This window comes from Engraulis encrasicolus, chromosome 10, assembly GCF_034702125.1.
Source record: "Engraulis encrasicolus isolate BLACKSEA-1 chromosome 10, IST_EnEncr_1.0, whole genome shotgun sequence".
NCBI lineage: Eukaryota > Metazoa > Chordata > Actinopteri > Clupeiformes > Engraulidae > Engraulis > Engraulis encrasicolus.
In genome coordinates, this window is record NC_085866.1 from 29,438,019 (window position 1) to 29,459,933 (window position 21,915).

At 44.0% G+C, this 21,915-nt stretch overlaps 1 protein-coding gene across 1 annotated transcript in view; it reads right to left on the minus strand.

Annotated features, from left to right (window-relative positions):
* LOC134457439 (copine-5-like) overlaps positions 1 to 21,915 on the minus strand; it is a 208,858-nt gene that overhangs the window by 110,688 nt on the left and 76,255 nt on the right. Inside the window, exons 6-7 of the mRNA XM_063209453.1 lie at positions 19,954 to 19,968; positions 19,631 to 19,707 (exon numbers count right to left, since the gene is read on the minus strand). Coding sequence (XP_063065523.1) covers positions 19,631 to 19,707; positions 19,954 to 19,968 — 92 coding nt within the window. The remainder of the gene's footprint in view (positions 1 to 19,630; positions 19,708 to 19,953; positions 19,969 to 21,915) is intronic.

The window sequence follows — 21,915 nt, forward strand, 5'->3', positions numbered from 1 at the left end:
TGATAACGGATGAGCTGCAACTCATTCCTGGTATGGATGAATTGTAATATTCCTGTTATGGATGGACGCCAATATTCGTGTGAAAGATGGAGATAATCCTACAAAAGCAATTCCCTCCAATGAATATATTTTAAAAATCTATGTGTTTTTGACAGGGTAATATAGGTATAGTAATGGTATGACGATGGTGGACAGCGATGGTGCCATGATGTTCATCTCGTTCAGCACAAAAAATTACAGCCAACATGAAAATAACATCATGTGATTGCATTCTTCTTTTGTTCCCGCTTTCTGGATGATTAATATCTTCCCCCATCATTCAAGGAGCTTCTTGGCTTCGACTGGAACCACACATCCCATGTTCACAGTTTACAACTCATGTTCGCAGTATTAAACGTACTGATACTTTAAATGTTTTGAATAAACTACACGCTAGTATGAAATTGCTATGAATCCCATTACATTTTTGTAATAAATTATTATTCCTTCATATTTTTGCCACCCCCTGGTGCAAAAGTCTAACTACGCCTATGCAACTGTCCAAACAACACAGTGCAGCAAACAAATAGGTGTTTTTTTGGCATTTGCTGTGTTCATAGTAGCAGTAGGGACCAAAATCAGAACAAAAGTAACAAACACAAAGTGATTTTTAGCCATGTGCATGTGATTCTATTTGGCACTATGTTGGTCCGTCGGTTGGCCTTCCGGTCCATCCATCATAAACTGGTTTTGTTTTTTTGAAAGGTTTTGCCATTTAGGCTAGTTGACCTTGTTACATAATATGTTCACTTCATCACTGTATTCAGATGGCAATTTCTGAAAGAGCAGCATTCACTTGTGACAATGAGGTCATCTAAAGTGCAAGGGTCATTCCCACCATGCACTCCCATTAAGGGAATGGCTACACACTACCGGCATATAGCCTACCGTATGTTGTCTGGTTTACTCAGGGCCATTTGACAGCTTTAACAACACAGTCTCGTCCCAATTTGTCAATATCTGGCTACCTTTGACCAGACTGCAAATTTTGATGTTGAGGGCACACCTGCAATGTCGTCAGTGAAGTTATGCCGCCATAAGGGGCGCCTCTGACTCCAAGGGCATACCTTAGATGTCAAAAATTGCAGTCTTATAAAAAGGTAAAGTTGGGATGATGCACTGTAGGCCAGGCCTGGCACAAAGCCATCTGAAAGCCACCCTCCATACATACATCCAGCATCCCTCCCAACCAAGGTCCCTGAGGTCCTCTGGCAAGGACCCACTTGTCATCCCCCGTTCCAGGATACGGACCTTTGGTGACAGAGCCTTCTGTGTTGCTGCCCCCACCCTTTGGAACAGTCTACCTCTCCATTTCCGCCATGCCCCCACACAAGCTACGTTCAAGAAGCACAAAAACAATCACACATATTCACTGAGGCCTATGGTCCTTAACCACCCTGCCCCCAACCCCACCTCTACCCCCCTCCTCTCCTCTCTCTTCATTCCCCTACCCATTCTCCTTTTGTAAAGCGACCTTGGGTTACTTGAAAGGCGCTATGTAAAACCAAGTTGTTATCATTATTATTATTATTATTATTATTATTATTATTATACAGTACAATGTAATGAAGAACCAATTCTGGGCCCGCACCTCCTCGCTGGGCCCAGAAAGACTGACTCCCGTCGACTTCCCTGGCCCGTGTCCCCCCGTTGACTTGCTTGGGTTTATTTCTGGGAAATCCCACAGCAGGTACATATAGTAGATGAATGGCTGGAAGCCTAAAGTCAAACTATGTAAAGCATACCATCAAACAGATGCTGGAGTAGGGATGCATATGGTTATGGTTCCTCTCTCTCTCTGTGACGAGGAGAACCATCGTGTACATATAACGATTACTGTCAGGAGGGGTTTATTTATGTGCGTGTGTGTGTGTGTGTGTGTGTGTGTGTGTGTGTGTGTGTGTGTGTGTGTGTGTGTGTGTGTGTGTGTGTGTGTGTGTGTGTGTGTGTGTGTGTGTGTGTGTGTGTGTGTGTGTGTGTGTGTGTGTGTGTGTGTGTGCGTGCATGCGTGCGTGCATGCAACATGAATGCATGCGTGCGTGCGTGTGCGGGCATGTGTGTGTACTCACGTGCGTATGTGTGTGTGTGTGTGTGTGCGCATGCGTGCGTGTATCTTTCTGAGTCATCCTGCTATCTATTTCAGTGGTGTTCTCCATGTGCTCGTGCCTGTTTATTTGCCTATTTGAAAAGCCATTGTGAGAAGCCTATCTCAGATCACTGCCAACCCACAGGGAGTGCAGCATCCCATTCACCCAGTCGTGTGTGTGTGTGTGTGTGTGTGTGTGTGTGTGTGTGTGTGTGTGTGTGTGTGTGTGTGTGTGTGTGTGTGTGTGTGTGTGTGTGTGTGTGTGTGTGTGTGTGTGTGTGTGTGTGCGCGTTTGTGTGTGCATGCGTGCGTGTGTGTGTGCGTGCGTTTGTGTGTGTGTGTGTGTGCATGTCAATGTGCGTGTCGTCTGTCTGTCTGTGTATCTGTGCAAACACCACTTAAAGTGTGTCATTCATGCTGTCTGCTTTGTGTGGCGTGTGTGTGTGTAAACAGCACTTGAAGTAAACTATGGCGTGTGAGAGCAGGTAGGAGTGATCCCGGCTGCCGTCATTTGATTGAGTAAATCCTCTTATACGCCGCTGCGCTCTCTCTTATCTGACCAACGTGCGTGCGCGTCTGTGAGTGTGTGTCGCCATGCTGCTGCTATCACTCTCAAGTGTGTGTGTGTGTGTGTGTGTGTGTGCGTGTGTGTGTGTGTGGTTTGTGTGCGTGTGTGTGTGTGTGTGTGTGTGTGTGTTGTGTGTGCGCGTGCGTATGTGTGTTAGTGTGTGTGTGTGTGTGTGTGTGTGTGTGTGTGTGTGTGTGTGTGTGTGTAGTGTGTGTGCATCCTGCCGTTATCGCCTGCTGCTACAACCGATGGCATTCATCGTAGTAATGTTGTTACATCAGACCTGGGGGCACTCATCTGTACCTCTGTGTGTGTGTGTGTGTGTGTGTGTGTGTGTGTGTGTGTGTGTGTGTGTGTGTGTGTGTGTGTGTGTGTGTGTGTGTGTGTGTGTGTGTGTGTGTGTGTGTGTGTGTGTGTGTGTGTGTGTGTGCTTGGCTGTAGTAGGTGTGTTAAGCCTTTTGTTAAATTTCACCTTCGTGCAAACATCTATTTGCTGGAGTGCTGCTGATACTGTTAGCTTTGTCTGGGACTGTGAAAGACTGCGCTATAGATTGAGTGAATGAGAGGAGAGAGAGAGAGAGAGAGAGAGAGAGAGAGAGAGAGAGAGAGAGAGAGAGAGAGAGAGAGAGAGAGAGAGAGAGAGAGAGAGAGAGAGAGAGGGAGAGAGAGAATGAGAGAGAGAAAGAAGTACAGAGAGAGAGGGGGGGGGTGCAGAACGAGAACAGATGGACACAGGAAGATTGATTAAATGGAGAGAAAAAACGGTTCAGGTTGAGGTATTAAGGTAAATGTGTACTTATGGGGTAATAATGTAAATCTGTACTTATTAAGATTCTATGCTGTATTCATTTAGTGCGTATGGATTGTTAGAGAGAGAGAGAGAGCGTGCATATGCATGCATGTACCTTATATACTGTACGTGTGCATGGTCCATGTCTACTGTATACTTGTGTGTGAGAGAGAATAAATGATAAGGGGTAATGGCAAGCATAAATGAATGGAGAGGAGAGAAGCGCAGAGAAGAGAGAGAGAGAGAGAGAGAGAGAGAGAGAGAGAGAGAGAGAGAGAGAGAGAGAGAAAGAGAGAGGGAGATGGAGAGCATCTCGTTAGAACATCAGAAGCTGCTGTTTAGCTACAGGGGAGGAATAGCAATCCTGCTATCCCCAGGGAGCTTAGCCATAGCTTTACAACCTCCATCTCTGCAGCAGTGTTGCCAGATTGGGCGGTTTCACGCCCCAATTGGGCTGGTTAGGATGGTCGTCTGCGGGTAAAAATGGCATATAAAAAAACGCCCAATTGTGGCCAAAGAATTCATTAGAATTGGGCGGAATTTATTTCTTCCAGGCGGGTTTTGAGCATTTTTTGGGCTAGAAATCATCAGTCTCATCTGGCAACCCTGCTCTGTAGCAGGAACACTACAAACAGGCCTGGGCTCTGGGCCATGCATGTGTGCCTTACATTTGGCCCATATCTGGTAGATACTGTAGACCTTCGTTTATCTTTTTGATTTAAATTTCTCCTTTTTTCCACCACTGAGCGTCAGTGGCGATTTGGAATGAGAAGTAAGAGCCGTCATCACAATGTACCACTCACTCGTGCTCTAATGACTGCCAATGTGTGAGCCAAAGCCAGAGGAATAGCTACATGAATTAAGGGGGAAAGACATTAACGTTGGAAGCAAATTGATTTTTCAGTGTGCTATAGTATTTTCTCTGCCACATACACATTATGTATTTTACTTTGTGCAGATCCAGCATATAGATCCTTACCACCAAACCTTAGATAGACGTCAATGAGGCCTTCAGCATATGTCAGTCAGACCTCAACTAGATTCAGGTTTCAATGTTATCCATGTTAAGATTGTATGTAATTATATACTTTTCTCATATCCACCCACACTATGATTTTGTTATTTTGCAAATGTTCAATAATAAATCTCTCCAAAATGGACAAAAATATGTTGGTTTCTACAGTATATTACTGTTAACATCATTACCCCTGAAGAGCCATTTTGAGTGCCAATGATTTTGGCATGGATGCAAGCAATAAAATCTGTGGAAGTGCTTATGCTTCTGCTTTGTTCTCATTTCACTGTGTGTCGATTGGCAATCAGAGAACGATGCCCTTCATCACAGTGTTCATTAGTGTGTGCTGTATCACACACTAACCAGCCTCAAGGCCCATACTTGTTTGTTTACCTCCCAAAACCCCAACCCCCCTCAGACAGGTAGGCACGCAGAGGTTGGAGCAAGGACATGCACATACAGATAGGGCAGGGAGACTTTTAAAGGAGAACTTCTGCCAATTTCAATATGCTGTTGTATTGCTCACGCTACCCTTGACTTGTCAGTACCCGGTGATGCTGCATTTTTCAGCTCAGCCCTTTCTGAGATCTGGGCTATTCTAATGGGGGCAGACTTTGTTTACATTAAAATCCTTCTTAACATAGGCCTACTCCAAATATTATCCCAAAAGCTATCACTGTCTGCTAGTTGTCTGCTGATGTTGCATAACCTTTTGGATTATTCTCAGGTACTGACAAGTCCAGGGTAGTGTGAGCATTACAACTGCATGTCAAAATTGGCACAAGTTATCCTTTAAGTCACTGCCATTTGGAAAAACCAGAAAGAAAATACTAAATATATCAACGGAAAAGTCATAGTTTGTGAGCCAACATGTTGGTAATTCTGTGTTCTATTATTACTCCTTTGGTATTACTCATATGGTTTATTTTGTATCCATTTAGTATTTGTTTCCTTACTGTACAAATGCAACTTGCATGTAGTACGCAATAACTAGTAAATGGGTGTGGGTTAGGGATTGGTAATCACAAGTTACTATCAACCCTGACCAGTAAGTAAGTATACAAGTACTGTATGTCAGTAACTATGTGCTGTTACAACACTTGGCGACACTGTAAACTATACTGTGACCAAAAAAAGAACAAAGGGAAAAAGAGAACATCTTCATTCATGCCTTCTAGGCTCTACGCTACGCTACCCTTCGCCTGGTAGTGTAAGCTCAGAGAGTAAACCCTGAGCACTGTGCAGCACAGCAACCAAGGGCCTTAAAGACCTCAGGGACCATACAGAACTATAACATGAAGCACGAACAGATTCTCCCTCAGCAGAAAACAGCCTCCCTCAGCTCTTCTGCTTGATATGCGCCATCTCCTGCCGTGGCACATATACAGTACAGCAGTGGTTCCCAAACTGGGGGGGCAGGACCCCTAGGGGGGTTGTGGAGGTACTGAAGGGGGGTCGCAGACAAAAAGGACTTGTATTCACTTGTATGGTTAATAGATGTATTAGCTGTCTTGTGGATTTCTGGAAATACTAGCGGACAAACTATTTATGGAAAATCTAGTTTTAATGGACAATTTATATATTTTTTTCTCCATTAGTATTGCTAAAAGTCATCTGAAAGGGCCGCCCCCACCCATTACAAATACAATGTAATAGGGTCCTGATTCTGGGACCCCTCTCTCCCTGGGCCCAGAACAACTAACCTGTTTGTCCCCCCAACTCCCTTTGACTTCCCTGTGTACAGTATGTACAGTAGGCTATATGTGCAGGCTATATGTTAGATAAACAACCTCCTATAGTAGCACGTAAGGTATGACTAAGTTAACAAGTCTTAAGCATAGTGCCTATATTTTTGAGTCAGGGTTGTCTCTGGGGCCTCAGCTGACAGAAGAAAGCATGTACCGAGCTGTGAGGCACCTGCCAGAGAGAGAGAGAGGAGTAGAAGAATAAGACAAAGCAGCCTTAAGGAAGTGCCAACTTCAGAGGGTCCATGTCGACACAAAAGACCGAGAGAAACTCGCATTGCGAGCGTGTACAGCACACAATGTGCAAGAATTACAATACAAGCATCAGCATAATATTGAATTCATAATGACAATGCACACACAGAGGAGTTGAGGGGGTATATAAAATATAATCAGTGCTATTTCACCCATGAATGCATTTCTCCATCAGAGGTGTGTGTCAAAAGTAAAGGTAAAAGTGCAAGTTTAAAAAAAGAAACACAGTTTCCTTCCAACACAGGCAACTCATCCGTTTAACAAGTAGACCTGTGTACATCACAGTACAACAAGTAGACCTGTGTAGATCAGCTGACTCTGCACTGATTGGATCAAGTTTGTGGTGGCTCCTGGTTAGGTTTTTAGTCCTTTGTCAGTACAGTCCATCTATCTCATCAGGTACAATGGAGTAAATGGTGTAATAGCCATGTGCTAGTGTTGTACTTACACCATGGATTTACTTTTACTTTTACTTTTGACACCTTTGGTCTCTATTGTAATACTGTTTACTGTATTCCACTTCAGCTATGGATGAGTGTGTGGCACACCACCACTCCAAGATCTTAACTTGCAACCTTTAGCTTTTAAGACCACCTCTTGGCCAACAGCTGCCCTTACATACACTGTACATGTTATTTAATTTCTCCTTTGGCAAAAAATGACAAATGTATTAGAGCACATTTGTTTGCCACAGACAGACTGAGGGTGAATATAAAGACTATTACTATACGATTATTCGACTTAGGCCATGGACAAAGATATGGAGACATGGAGACTGAATTCCTTTCACCGCTACAAGATCTGCCCAACGTCAAAAGTATTCTTTCAATTTCAAGACCATCTCCTAAACCATTACACCACAGCAGCCATTTCCTCTAATGGACAGTGAGTTGACACATTGTTGGAAGTGTGTATGAGCGCTATGCAGTCCAGTATGTGATGTGTGAGAGTTATAGGCATCAGCATTATACGAATTCATAATGACAACGCACACAGAGGAGCTGGGGTTGAATATAAAGCAGCCAGTATTCCTTTAATCAGCGCTATTTCACCCGTGCACACACATACACACACACGCATACGCACACACACACACACACACACACACACACACACACACACACACACACACACACACACACACACACACACACATACACACACACGCATACGAACACACACACACACACACACACACACACACACACACACACACGTTTGTATCGTTTCCCTCAGCTCCACCAAATCCCCACTGTCCTTGAGCGGAGGATAATAACGTGCTGCAAGACAACTTACAAGACAACAGTATTGATGAAGTCACCAATTTACACTCCGCGAGGAAGGACAAGGAGGAGAAGGAGGAGAAGGAGGAGGGAGGAGGAGAGAGGGAGGAGGGGCAATAGGGAATAGAATGCGCTAATGTGATTACACAGTAGTTTACAAACGCTTAAAACTCAATAAACACTTCGACACTAGCCTCCTGCTAATCGCACCATGAGCTGCTGCGCTAGGCTAACAGAGTCTTCGACTTCTCCTCAGAGAGAAACGTCGGAGACTGACAGCAACTGAGCTTATATAAGAGAGGCTTGCTCTCTACACTGCGGCATCTGTCTCTTAGTATCAAACTTTTTTTCACCACTAGTCGGCCGTGGAAAAGAAAAGAAAAGAAACAAAAGAAAGGAAAAGGGAGAAAGACAGAGGGAGTAAAACAGAGAGAGGCAGTTAGCCGGCAGCCATGTTCTGTCGTCGCTCTGTTGTATTCTGTGCGTGAAAAAGAAATGGGGGAAAAGTCCTCTATGTGTGAAGAGAAGAGAAGAGAAGATGAAAGAGACATCTCTCTCACTCTCTCTCTCATTCTTTCTCTCATTCTATCTCTCTCTCTCTCTCTCTCTTTTTCCTCTGCTTGCTGCTGCCGTTGCTATTATAATTTCAGTATAATTGGCAGCCCAATCAGCCCATACCTGTCCTATTAGTGGCTAAACATATGGCGGCCATCTGGCACCCCGCCTGTAATGAAACTGTGTGTTTAAGAGTCTCCGCGTTCGTTAGATCCCATCAGATCAGTCACGTCAAAAGCAACTTCAGCCTTGGCTCTGCAGAGAGACAGGCAGGCGGCAGCCTAAGCTCCACTCGCCTCTCTCACAGATCAAGATGGAAAGGGGAATGCGCAAGGACGTGGAATAGAATGCTGATAGAATCATAAACCATTATTAAAATGCGCTGTGCTGAATATATTAAGATTACCATGGAGCGTTATGACTTTACTGGCTTGTGAAGGAAGAGCAAGATTTATGGATATAGTGCGATTTATTGTGTTATAAATAGTGATTTCCTTTTCATTATTTGCTAAAGCACAAAGCGCTTCTACAGCGAGGTATGAGTATATAATATATAATCTGTGTGTGTGGGTGTTAAGTATAGTATAATATACACTCTGTTATACTGTTAGACTGTTATAGACTATCATGGATACACTATTAGGAATGGTAAAGAGTTTCATAGCATCTCCTCTGTTCCTTGTTTACTGACTGGCACGGGCACTGACAGATTTTGCTGGGTCCTGGACAAAGTCATCTGAAAGGCCCCTTCCCCTCAATGCATACAATTTAAAAAGGACCTCATTCTGGACCTCCTCTCTCCCAGGGCCCGGAAGAACTGACCCCTTGGTCCCACTCTGTCGGGTTCCCTGGTGATGGGCTATGATTCAGCAGCTCCTTGGACAGGGTTCTCTCCAGTCTGCCATGAACTCTCTCTCTCTCTCTCTCTCTCTCTCTCTCTCTCTCTCTCTCTCTCTCTCTCTCTCTCTCTCTCTCTCTCTCTCGTTATATAATCTAAGCCAGCACTGTGCTATCGAGTTTGGGCAGTGCTTGCTTGATCAAACAGACCGAATGGAGGACCTCACAAGCTGGTCCAGTGATCCATCAGCACGGAAACATCCAGAACAAACACCAATCACAAAACAACATTTCGAGTATTTATCTCTTGCCAAACACTTCAGCCTTGTCATGTCTGATGCAGAGGAAGAGAGTAATCATTATTTACAGAGGAATGGGGGAAGAAAGAGAGAAAAAGGGAAAGTATTCCGACCCAGAGAAGCAAATAGCAAGGGATTACCTTATTATAGATAGATAGATAGATAGATAGATAGATAGATAGATAGATAGATAGATAGATAGATAGATAGATAGATAGATAGATAGATAGATAGATAGATAGATAGATAGATAGATAGATAGATAGATAGATAGATAGATAGATAGATATGGATTGATTTATGTATTGATTGATTCATTTTTAATCAATCAACTCATCAATTAAATGACTAAGTGGTAGCACATTTCACACAGATGGGCATATACCAGCTTTAAATACTGGCTCTGTCATTGCTGAGTAGTTAAAAACTGTACTGGGAGTGGAGAGTGTATTGCAACTTTGTCACTGCAAGATGTTCCTCTGCTACTGAAGCACAGCATTGGGAACAGCCCAGCGTAAGATCCGAGCAAACTTGGCAGCTTCTGTGAGGGCTGGGCTCAGTGGTTCCGTGGCGTGTGCTGTGCCCGTGGCTGCGGATCTTACACCGGACTGCCAAGTTGCTCCAGTCCCAGCATCCAGTCCTCCATCTGGGCCAAACCACACAGGAGCCCATTATTGTAAACCTGCTGGTCTGGTCCCCCCCTTCTCTCTCTCTTCCTCTCTTCTCTCTTCTTTTTTTCCCTCTCTTTTTCCCTCTACGGTGCTCTTTGTCATCTCTAGGTACATCGCTCACACACATACAGTATTCACTTTAATTTCCCTCGTTGTCCTTTGTCCCCTCCTCCCTCAAATAAACTGTACTGGGTGTGGGTGGTAGAGTGGCTAACTTAACTCTATCCCATCCATAACACAACTCCCTGGAGACACACATACTCGCGCACACACACACACACACACACACACACACACACACACACACACACACACACACACACACACACACACACACACACACACACACACACACACACACACACACACACACACACACACTCTTTACCACACACACACCCACAACATCTCTATTGTAAAGCCCTAAAGAAAGAAAGAGCCACGTACGCATATGAAGCTGTGTATTGCTCTCCACTTTACGGATCACCAGAGGCCCATTATATAGGAGGCGGCCAGCTCTGGCATCCAGTAAACGCATGATTAAGAGCACAGGCCTTAAGGCTTACCATGTCCCAAGCCAGGAGACTACTATTTCACACACACACACACACACACACACACACACACACACACACACACACACACACACACACACACACACACACACACACACACACACACACACACACACACACACACACACACCGCACACACGCACATGCACACACACATGCTTAGGGATTACTTTTGTACACACGTGCACATGCAAGTCACCCTAGACACCCCTATTACAAACACACACACGCACCCGTGCACACACACACACACACACACACACACACACACACACACACACACACACACACACACACACACACACACACACACACACACACACACACACACACACACACAAACATAGGGATCACTCTTATACACACGTGCACATGCAAGTCACCCATAGGCCCCCTATTTCACACAAATGCGCGCGCGCACACACACACACACACACACACACACACACACACGGACACGCACACGCACACGCACACGCACACGCACACGCACACGCACACGCACACACACACACACACACACACATACACACACACACAATACACACACACAATACACACACACACAACCGGAGCCACCCCATTTCACACACAAATGTTCACACATACACACACACACACAAAACATGCACACACACAACCGGGGTATGGATTTCCTATCGCTTGCTGCCTGCTTCCGCAAAGCCTGCGCTCAAGGCTCCAGGGGAGAAAGACGGGCTTTAGCCTTCTGTAGACGGTACATCACGGCAGCTTTATTGTGCTGATTCTCTGTCACCGAGGGCCCCTCAATTCAGTGCTGAAGAGCTGTGTGTACTGTATGTATGTGTGGATTGTGTGTATGTTGTGGATAAGTGTGCAAGCATGTGTATGGAGTGCACGCCTGCGGCTCGAGCCTGATCTCGAGAAATTGCGTCCAATTTCTCACGCAAACCAACATCCGAGATTGCGTCCAGATTCCGACGCTTTCCCTGCTGTCCAGAGCAGGGATTCTTAACCTTTTTGACGTTGAGGCCCATTTTTTTCGGTGCAGAATGGCCCGGGGCCCATCTAATATTGCCCATACCCACATGTATACAGCTCCAGGCCACTTTATTAGAATAGCATGAAAAAGTTGATTTATTTCCATAATTCCATCAATAATGTTAAACTGTCATGGATTATAGATTCGTGGCCCAGTTATTTTTAACTATTCCAATCATTAAATTGTTTATTTTTACATATTTTGGTCTTCCAGCTCAAAAAACCCATGAATTGGGGAATTCATATCATTAGAATATTGTAATAAAATCACAATTTTCTTCATCAAAATTCTGGTCACATCAAATCAGTTGAAATATGGTACTTTCTACATAACATGCAATGTTCAATACTTGGTTAGGACTCTCTCTGTCTTAATAACGGCCATGATGCGTTTAACATTGAAGTCAATGGCAGAAACAGTGCATGGGAGTTATGGAAGCCCAGATATCCTTGATGCTTTGCTGTCAGCTGTTCTTGTTTGTGGACCTGGTGTCCCACACTTCACTCTTCAATATACCCTGTAGATTTCCATGCCACGTTTTGGCGCTAACTCACCAGTTTAATTCTAAATCACCAGAAATGAAGCCCCATTGAAAATGAATATCTAAAAATGAGCTATCTAAAATAATAAAATAAGTGCCACTGCAATTGGAATATGCAAGATAAAAACGATTTAAAGCGATTTCGAGCGACATATAGCTTAAAACAAAACACAGAAAGACAGAGACAGGAGAGCGATGCGTGCTGCCATCTTGGATGTGCCCTGACCAAAACTTTCCCTAAACCTAACCTGTCACAGACAGCTGCATGACCACTGCACATGTGTGTGGAATGTGTTGTAATCTGGACGCAATTTCAGTTTTTGGTTTGCATGGAAAAAATAGAAGTAATTCCTTTGAGATCATGTAGGCCTGCGTGTGTCTTCATGAGAGCTTGTGTTTGTGTGTGTTTCTTTGTGACTGCTTGAGTAAGTGTATGGGTACAATATGCATTTGTATGTATTGCGTGCATTGTGTGTGTGTGTGTGTGTGTGTGTGTGTGTGTGTGTGTGTGTGTGTGTGTGTGTGTGTGTGTGTGTGTGTGTGTTGTGTGTGTGTGTGTGTGTGTGTGTGTGTGTGTGTGTGTGTGTGTGTGTGTGTGTGTGTGTGTGTGTGTGTGTGTGTGTGTGTGTGTGTGTGTGTGTGTGTGTGTGTGTGTCAGTCTGCATATGTGAATTTGCCATTCATCTTTTTATATTGACCTTTAACAGAGCATTAGATTCTCTTCGATGTATTCAGGAGTAATGGCCTCTCAAGTTGACCTGCTGCTTGCAGACTCTCTCTCTGTGTGTGTGTGTGTGTGTGTGTGTGCGCGGGCGCGCGTGCGTGCGTGCGTGCGTGCATGTGTGTGTGCCTCCATGCGTGTGTGCACGCACGTTGTATGTGAATGTGTTCAGGCATGTCTACATTCACATGCATGTTTCTGTATGCATTTGTGTATAAGCACACATTGTTTTTTTTCTCTGTGCACAATGCACCACAATTTATCACACAGTAATGTTTATTCACTGCCTGCCAATAGCAGTGTAGCCTACATTAGTTTCTGTGTTTCGTGAATGTAGACATGTTCATTCATTTCAATCTACTCAGGAGTGATTCCTGCAGAGGCAGGGATTCGGGATGGATTGTTTTTACGAGCACTTTTCAGGCAGGAAGCACAGCTGCTAACAGAGTGTAGGAAGAGCACACATAAATCTTTTTCTTCATGTGTCTTTATTGTGAATTTTATTCAGACACTACATCCCACATTTAAAAAAAAAAACCTTGCGCAGAGGTAATATTATAAACATGTAACCAAGTTACAATTGTGACCAAGTCTTAGTCTGTTAATTAAAGCACCCGGTAATTGTAACATTGTTGCTATATGATGTTACTGAATATGTTTAGTAATGAGTGACCAGGCCCACCGGCAGGCCCATCTGAGAAACAGTGTAGCCTTTGTCTGAATTCTCAACTCATTTCAATGGCCACAAATTCATCAGTTGTCATCTGATTTCCACGTGTACGGTGTCATTGTAGATCGTATAATCTCTAATTAACTCCCAAGCTTACTTGCAGCCTGGTTTCTTGTAGCTAGTCACATTTTTACAAGCACCTAGGCTGCCAGAGAGCACACATACAGTATGTCTTTCTGTGTGTGTGTCTGTCGTGTGAGTCTTATTCAGACACAACACACCCCACAGTTAAGTATAGTTACTGCCTGCCAATACCTCCGTAGCCTCTATTTAATTTCTTCCATCCTGTTTAGAGACGTGTTCATTTGTTTCAATCTCCACACGACGGCTTCCTGCAGACACACATACTTTTTTTACGAGCACTTTTCAGATGGTCCCAGAGTACATATGTACATACATAGGTCTTTTTCTCTGTGTGTCTTATTCAGACACAACATACCAGACCGTAATGTCTATTTACTGCCTCCCAATATGTTGCTTCCATATTTGTTTAATGTAAACATTCATCCATTCGTGTGTGTTCATTTGTTTCAATCTACAAGGTAGTGTGCAGAGTAATAAATATACATTATGTCCTCTCTGCCAATGACAGTGTGTGCACATTTTCTGCCGCTCAATCTGAACAAGAATGCATTTGGCAGAGCAATGCATATTTTCCTCACTGCCAATAACTCTACTGTATATGCACACCTCTTGGTGACATGCACAATAGCTGGCACAGTAATGCAAAATGTATACAGTATGTGCTCACTGCCAATAGCAATGTATATATGCATTTGTTTCTGCCTAATATACATACAGTACTCATATAAATGCCAATAAAAGTGTGGGTTTCTTTCTGCTCAATCTGCACAAGAGTGGCTCTCTGGCACAGTAATGTATATTTACCCTATGCCAATCACCATGCACGACTATTTCTGCTCTACCTAGACAATAGCAGCTACTGAGACACACACCAGCCCAGTCTGCCGTTGTGGTAATGGCAGTAATTGTGTGGAGGGATGGATCGATGAAGCCCCTGGTTGGGCCCAATTATCCATTCCCCATCTCCTCTGACTGGCTTCATCTGCTCAACTCATGTACCTGTACAGTACACCACAGATGGGGAAGCACACGGCAAATTATCTCTCATTTATGCACAGCTGAAAAGCATGAGTGACTCATTTTATATCGGCAGGAGGCCAAATGTAAAATTAAGAAAATCCTGTAGGATACCAGCAGGTCTTGGTAATGGTTATTTCTGGGTTTCAATATCTATCCTCCACAGTCATTTCCTTTGGCCTTGAGCTTCTGTGCAACCCTGATCTCATGGAGGTAACAAAGAGGAAATTGAGGATGGAGGGGATGGAGGAATCAAACATCATGTACGGTAGAGGCCCATTTGTACAGCATTTCACTTTCCTCTTCCATTGTCATCATGTCAACTTTTCATGGTTTGAGAATGTCCTCATTGATGTTGAGACCAAAAATACGAGGCCAGAGGAAGCAACTGAAGGAAGGATTGTGACATGTAACCAATGTTAAGGGAAAGCCCACCTGGGAAATTCCAACTCCCATTGTCGTTATGACACAGCACTCCACAGCACACAGTGCTCACTACACACAACAACATTGCCTCACCCAAGGGAGCAGTGTGGGACGGTACCATGCACAGGGTACCTCAGTCATGGGGGAGAGCACTGGTTAATAACTCCCCCTACCAAACAGGCGGGTCGAGAGTCGAACCGGCAACCTTTGAGATACAAGTCTGATGCCCTAACCGCTTACCCATGACTACCCAATGTGTGTGGTGTACTGTAGGCCCAGTTAACCTAGCCAGGCTGTGCCCTCCTAGTGACGCAACACTTTCAGCGTTGCAACTAGTCAGGTCAAGAGCAATGCAACTACTTTCTGAGTTCCCGAAAAAACAGGAACTCCTCCCACTTTGTCGGTAAGCAAACAACCATAAGCAAACTAAGGGAGGTGGGTCAACGTCAGACCAAGTCTCGAAGACTGAACTCATCTCCTGAACTCATGTACTGTATGTCACAGATGGGGACGCACACAGGGTATCATTTATGCACAGCATGGTCAACTTACTTTATATTGGCATGAGGCCAATGTAAAAATAACTAGTCATGATAGGAATCCCATATGGAGAGTTTACGAGTAAGACATTTCTGGAATTTTTGGAGCATTTTTTTTAAACAGGAATCGACGGAATTCATGGTGCTACATGGTCTCCAAACAGTGGCGTTTTTAGCCCAAAATTACCACAGGGGCCTGACAGGGGCCCACATGTTTTGAGGGGGGCCCATGTACCTTATATTCTTCGACCATACTTTTGCCGAAATATCTGCCTTTTTCTAAACCCAGTATTGCCTAAAAAACCTGCAAAAACACATGCTTCAGCATCTGAAGCACATACTAAGCATGTAATTAATTGAATTAAAAGCTGCTTCATTTTGCATTATCACCCATTCATTCAGCTCTAACATACAAACTTTCTTCATTTACAAAAATGTTGAATTTCATGAGCCTAAAGCTACATCATGCAGCTCCTGGCACTACGGTCAATGATAGTATTTGGCACAGTATTTGGCATCAATGGGTTAACCAACTTACCAATTTCATATTTAATCTAACTGTTAAATCACAATGAGCTGCATGCCTTGCTTGAAATGTGCTATACCAATTATTATTATTATGGAAAAAATATAATGGCAAGAACATACAAACTAGGGATGGGCGGTTTTGAAAAAAAAAAAGTGTATCACAGTTTTCTTGATGACAATTGGATCTGCACATTTTAAAAAAATATATATATAAGTGGCGATTTTCCCCCAAACCTTTCTAACGAAAAGACTGAAATTAAATTTAAAAATGAGATAAAATCATGAATTTAAATTAATCTCCATTTCTATTTGATCACTTTTTCATTTCAATAATATTTTTTATAATTAACAGTTTATATTTCCCTATCCAACAAAGTCTCAAATAAGAGAAAATGCAGCATTGCATAAAATAGACTAAAATCTCCACCACGGGGCATTCAGTCCCAGTAGTAGATCTTTCAAGGAAGAAGGGTTAAATGATTATAAGCAGCTGCTAATTTCTCTGGCAGCTATTTTGGGCTTTTTTTTTCTAAGCCAGCCCAAAACAGCTTATTTCTCTTACACCTGGCAACACTAGTTGCTTATTTCACGTTCTACACCTGGCAACACTGGTTCCTAGGTCCGGCGTCCTGTTGCTTGCGCTTGACTAGTAGCGTCAGAACAGTGGGAACAGAAACGAAACAGACTGAAGACACGGAAAACAAACGGATTTACTGACATTGTGTGAATATTTCCTTTGAATTAAAGGCCAAATCCAACGTAGAAGGTATTTTGTCCGGTGGTTTGTGTCATATGGCGATGCATTTCGCTCCTATTTTGCTCCCAAATCATTTCAAACAGAAATGTAGCAATGTTGTCTATCCATTGCATTTGTAAGCTAGGCTACGTTAGCCTATGACAAAACTCATAAGCAGCCTTAATAGCAGTGCTGCAGCACACACAGTTGGGATGGCAATTACCGTTATGAATCTGAGAACTGTTAATAATTAATAAAATAGCACCACATAGAATTGCCTTTTAACTCAGCCACATACAATAGCCTAAGTGCCCAAACCGAATGCATGCCACCATTCCGTTTAAAACCGGCTTATTCCTCACCTACAGAAACTTAAGGAAATTAATTGTTTCCTCACTTCAGCATGTTATCCAACTCCATTTAAGTCCAGCGATGATAGCTCCAAAAATGAAGAAGTTCTAGCTCACAAGTCTGCAGGTCGCTGCTTGCAGCAGGTGGAACATCTCGCGAATCGGGTGGAGTGCGTGCAGGGGCAGTGGCAGTACCTCATCCAAGCCTGGGGGCAAAGTATTGACGAAGGCCCCCCTACCCAACATGTGTAATGTCACTAGGACCCAATTCTGTACCCCCTCTGTGCCTGTGCCTGGGACAACTGACCCTCCTAGTCCCTTCCTGTGTGTGTTGTACTTGGCATCCGTCAATGCACGTTGCAAACCTTTTAGACATTTTTTTTTTGTATTATTGGCTGGCGCAGGGGCCCTAGGGGGGGCCTGGACCAACCCTACAGGGGCCCAGGCCCACCCTGGCCCCTGTCTAAAAACGCCCATGTCTCCAAAGATTCCGTTAGACAGGAGGTTTAAGCCCATGTCCATTATATACAATATACCTTGATTGGGGGCAGAGAACACTTGATATAATGAAACACCTGCTGCTTTAACTAATGGATGTGATGTGGTGATAATCTAGGAAGCATATGGCAGCTGGGAGAGGTTGATGAAATCAAGTGCAATTTGGCATCACATGTTGCAATATTGCTATTTCTTCTTGCTGGTTTATTGCTGCCATAGACGGTTTGCATCAATGCTCTCACATTATCATCCTCAGTGTCACCAGAAACAGGTGTGTGTTCTCACCAGTGTTGCCAGATGGAAAATGCTGAATTATCGTACCAAGACTTCAAATTATTGTTTTGGGTGGCTTTTTGGGAGGAAATTATCATGCAAGACCCAAATGGTTGTTTCAAGGCATCTAAATGAACTGAATAACAACTCTGAAATGATCATACATGTTATCGTATCATGTTTTTTTGATCGTACAGAGGACAAAATGGACAAAATAATGGTACAAATACGATAATTATCTTACATCTGGCAACACTGGTTCTCACACAGCCAGGGGAAAACGACAAACGACTTCTCATAAAATGAGTAATTGTTGCTGTTCTGGACCCAAGACAAGGATATGAGCAGAGCTGAACTGGGGGAGAAATAGGGCCCGAGCACTTTTGGCTTAAAGCCCCCCCCCTCATAATTAGCAGTGCAGAACTGACTCACCGATGGGCCCATGAGGGCACAGGGCCCACCAGGAAATGACCGCTATGTCAGATGGGCAGTCCAGCCACCTGGCAGCACACCTTGATCGCGATTGAAGCGACTAGAGTATGTCCGTTAAAAGCAGAACGCAAGCATTTCAACATTCCCAGTTCAACAATAAACTGTCGCTCTCGTCGAACGAATCGTCTCTAGTCTCCAGAATCCACCCAGAGTCCACCGGCGTCCCTCCAAATGATTCAGGGAGTTGACTGGTCCTGCTACATCAATACCTTTACCATACAACCCAGATTCAAACACGGGTTAGCTGGTACTGTACATGCCATCCATATTGAAAGACTCGCATTGGGAATGAGACTTGGCCAGACAGGGATCTATTCTTATGACTTTTTGATGTGCTGTGAATACCAAGATGTGTCAGAATGTATGCAGAAAGAGGTTTCTCTGTGTGTGTGTGTGTGTGTGTGTGTGTGTGTGTGTGTGTGTGTGTGTGTGTGTGTGTGTGTGTGTGTGTGTGTGTGTGTGTGTGTGTGTGTGTGTGTGTGTGTGTGTGTGCTTATAAGCGGGATTGTGTGTGTGTGTGTGTGTGTGTGTGTGTGTGTGTGTGTATGTGTGTGTATGTGTGTGTGTGTGTGTGAGAGAGAGAGAGAGAGAGAGAGAGAGAGAGAGAGAGAGAGAGAGAGAGAGAGATACAGAGACAGAGACAGAGACAGAGACAGACAGACAGATAGAGTACTAAGTTCACTGCAGCTATGAATGATGAAAAATGCTGCAGGATACGCCAGTATGCAAGTAGGTATATGAGTCTCATTTATAAGTGTCAGCTGCCTGCAGTTGGAGTCTGCGGTAGTAAGCCTGTGCCTGTCATATAGTATACGACTTTCATATTCATCCCTCCTGAGGTCGCGAGGATCACACAGTGCCCTCCAGGACTCCAGCTAGCTTACATCAAGAGGTAATTGTGCGTGAGTGCCATTGTGGCTCAACTGGCTCAAGCCACGGCACATTAGCTTCCTTACCCCAAAGGCTTTTCCAGGCGACTGGCCGGCGAGCCCACGATCTCGCCCAACGTGCAGAAGGCCTGACCCAGGAAGTCCTGCTGTTGGAGGGGTTGAAGCAGTTCAAGACGGCGGCAGATGGTGGGCAGTGGAGGAGTATGGTGGGATGAGCGGCCGGCCGTGTTGCATTGTGGGTGTTGTAGTTCATGGCGTTTGAGACAATACATTAATACAGATTCAAAAAAAGGGGAGAGAAAAAAGCAAGTCGAGTTAGCATGGGTGTTTTTCTCTCCGCTAGTGTACATGAAAGTAGACTCTACTGTACTGAAGAGGCAGACACGTACGTTGAAATCGGTCGGCTTCCGGGAGGGAGAACAGGAAGTAGCGGCAGCAACAACAACAACAAACAACAAACAACAAGAGTACATCATGTAACAGAAAGGAAACAGGACAAGACCAACAATACCACATCAGCATAATCAAAGAGCAACAATTCGTGCCTGTGTGTGTACCTTTAGCATCTGTCTGGATGCTTTAATGTGTGTGTGTGTGTGTGTGTGTGTGTGTGTGTGTGTGTGTGTGTGTGTGTGTGTGTGTGTGTGTGTGTGTGTGTGTGTGTGTGTGTGTGTGTGCGTGCGTGCGTGTGTGCGTGCGTGCGTGCGTGTGTGTGTGTGTGTCATAGACAAGACATTAAAAGCTGAGAAAGAGAGAGAGGCAGACAGAGAGAGAGAGACAGAGAATGATATATAAGATATATCAGGCACGTTTTCCACAATAACCAACTGAAATTAAATGAAATATAAATAACACTGATAGTAGCTAGTAAAAATGATCATGCATTTAGTAGTCATGCAAATTCTTGCGAACCATTCACTCATGCCCAAATATATTACCTGTTGATAGTGTGCTTCATTATCAAAGCTTACTTTTGCTATGCTTCACTATGTTTGATTATATTGCTTTAGGCTATATTCCTATATTTCTGATTCTGCTAAAGGGCTCTGCATACTTCACGTGCGCACTTTGGCGCGTTTGGCGCGAGAACCATTAATGACGTCATCACTTGCGCCAGACTATTCATACTTCAAAAGGGCTTTCGCTCGCATTGTCGGAAGTGCCCTCTGCTGTTCATGAGAGAAACGGCAGTATCTTTCGCAACTCGCAGCGTGAGTTCTACGGATGTATAAAATAGAAAGCCAAACACGGCTGCTGTAGGGCTACTGAACGTCTGACTTGTGACTTACCACATTGAAACATATATTTTTTGTTGTAGCCTACATTGCCAGATCATTCCAAGACCATGTGAGAGCATTGTTCTGGCGGCAGAATTTATAATAGATCGCCGAACACAACGTGCTTCTGAACAAAGTAAACAATTGTTTCACTGAACAACATTTAAGGGAGAAGATAAAATAACTCTCTAGGACATTTTATTATCCTCAAAATGATGCAGGATCCATTCTGTAATAGCCTACAGTAGTTGTAGCATCTCTTCGCAACTCCTGCTTTGTCTGCCTACCTGCATGGTCGCTGGTGGCGCACGACAAGTTACAAAAAATGTGGGGTGCACGACGTCGCGCCACGGCAGCTCGCGCCACGGCGTGTGACGTCATTTTGGGTCACGTGACGGCGCGAGTGAGGTCGCGAGTGAGGTCGCGAGTGAAGTATGAAGGAGGCTAGCACCAGTCACGCCAAGTATGAATCCCCCTTAAGGTTCATTCATAGTTCTGTAAGCTTTGATAATGATAAAAATGATAGTAATAGCAGTGAATACCAGTGATAAAGAGATGAAAAATATATATTTTTTCATTACAAATGCTTTAAATTTAATCTGGGGGTTCAAGGAGGGGCCTACAGTGCACTGAACGGAAGCAGATCTGAGTTTGATTGGTTTGGCACAAAGCTGTTATGAATACATAATGTAGTTCAAATAGTTAAATAGTGAAAGGAATGAGGTGGGCAACTCTGAAAATGATCACAAGACTTAGCCAGGCTGTGTCCTTCTAGTGACGCAACACCTTCAGCGTTGCTTCCAGTCAGGCCAAAAGCAATACTATATCGTTTCTGAGCCCCCCAAAAGTTGGGAACTCCTCCCACTTTGTGGAAGCACACAACCATTAGCAAACCAAGGGAGTCAGGTCAAATATAAAGTTTGGGAAATGTTAATTGTTATGCTCTTGGTCAGACCAAGTCTCGAAGAGATTTGAAAGTTGATGATAATCATGCTACACAAGACTAAGAGTATACCCATCCCACCTCGCTGAGGCCAGGTATAGGACAAAGGCGTATCTGACAGTAGAAAAAGT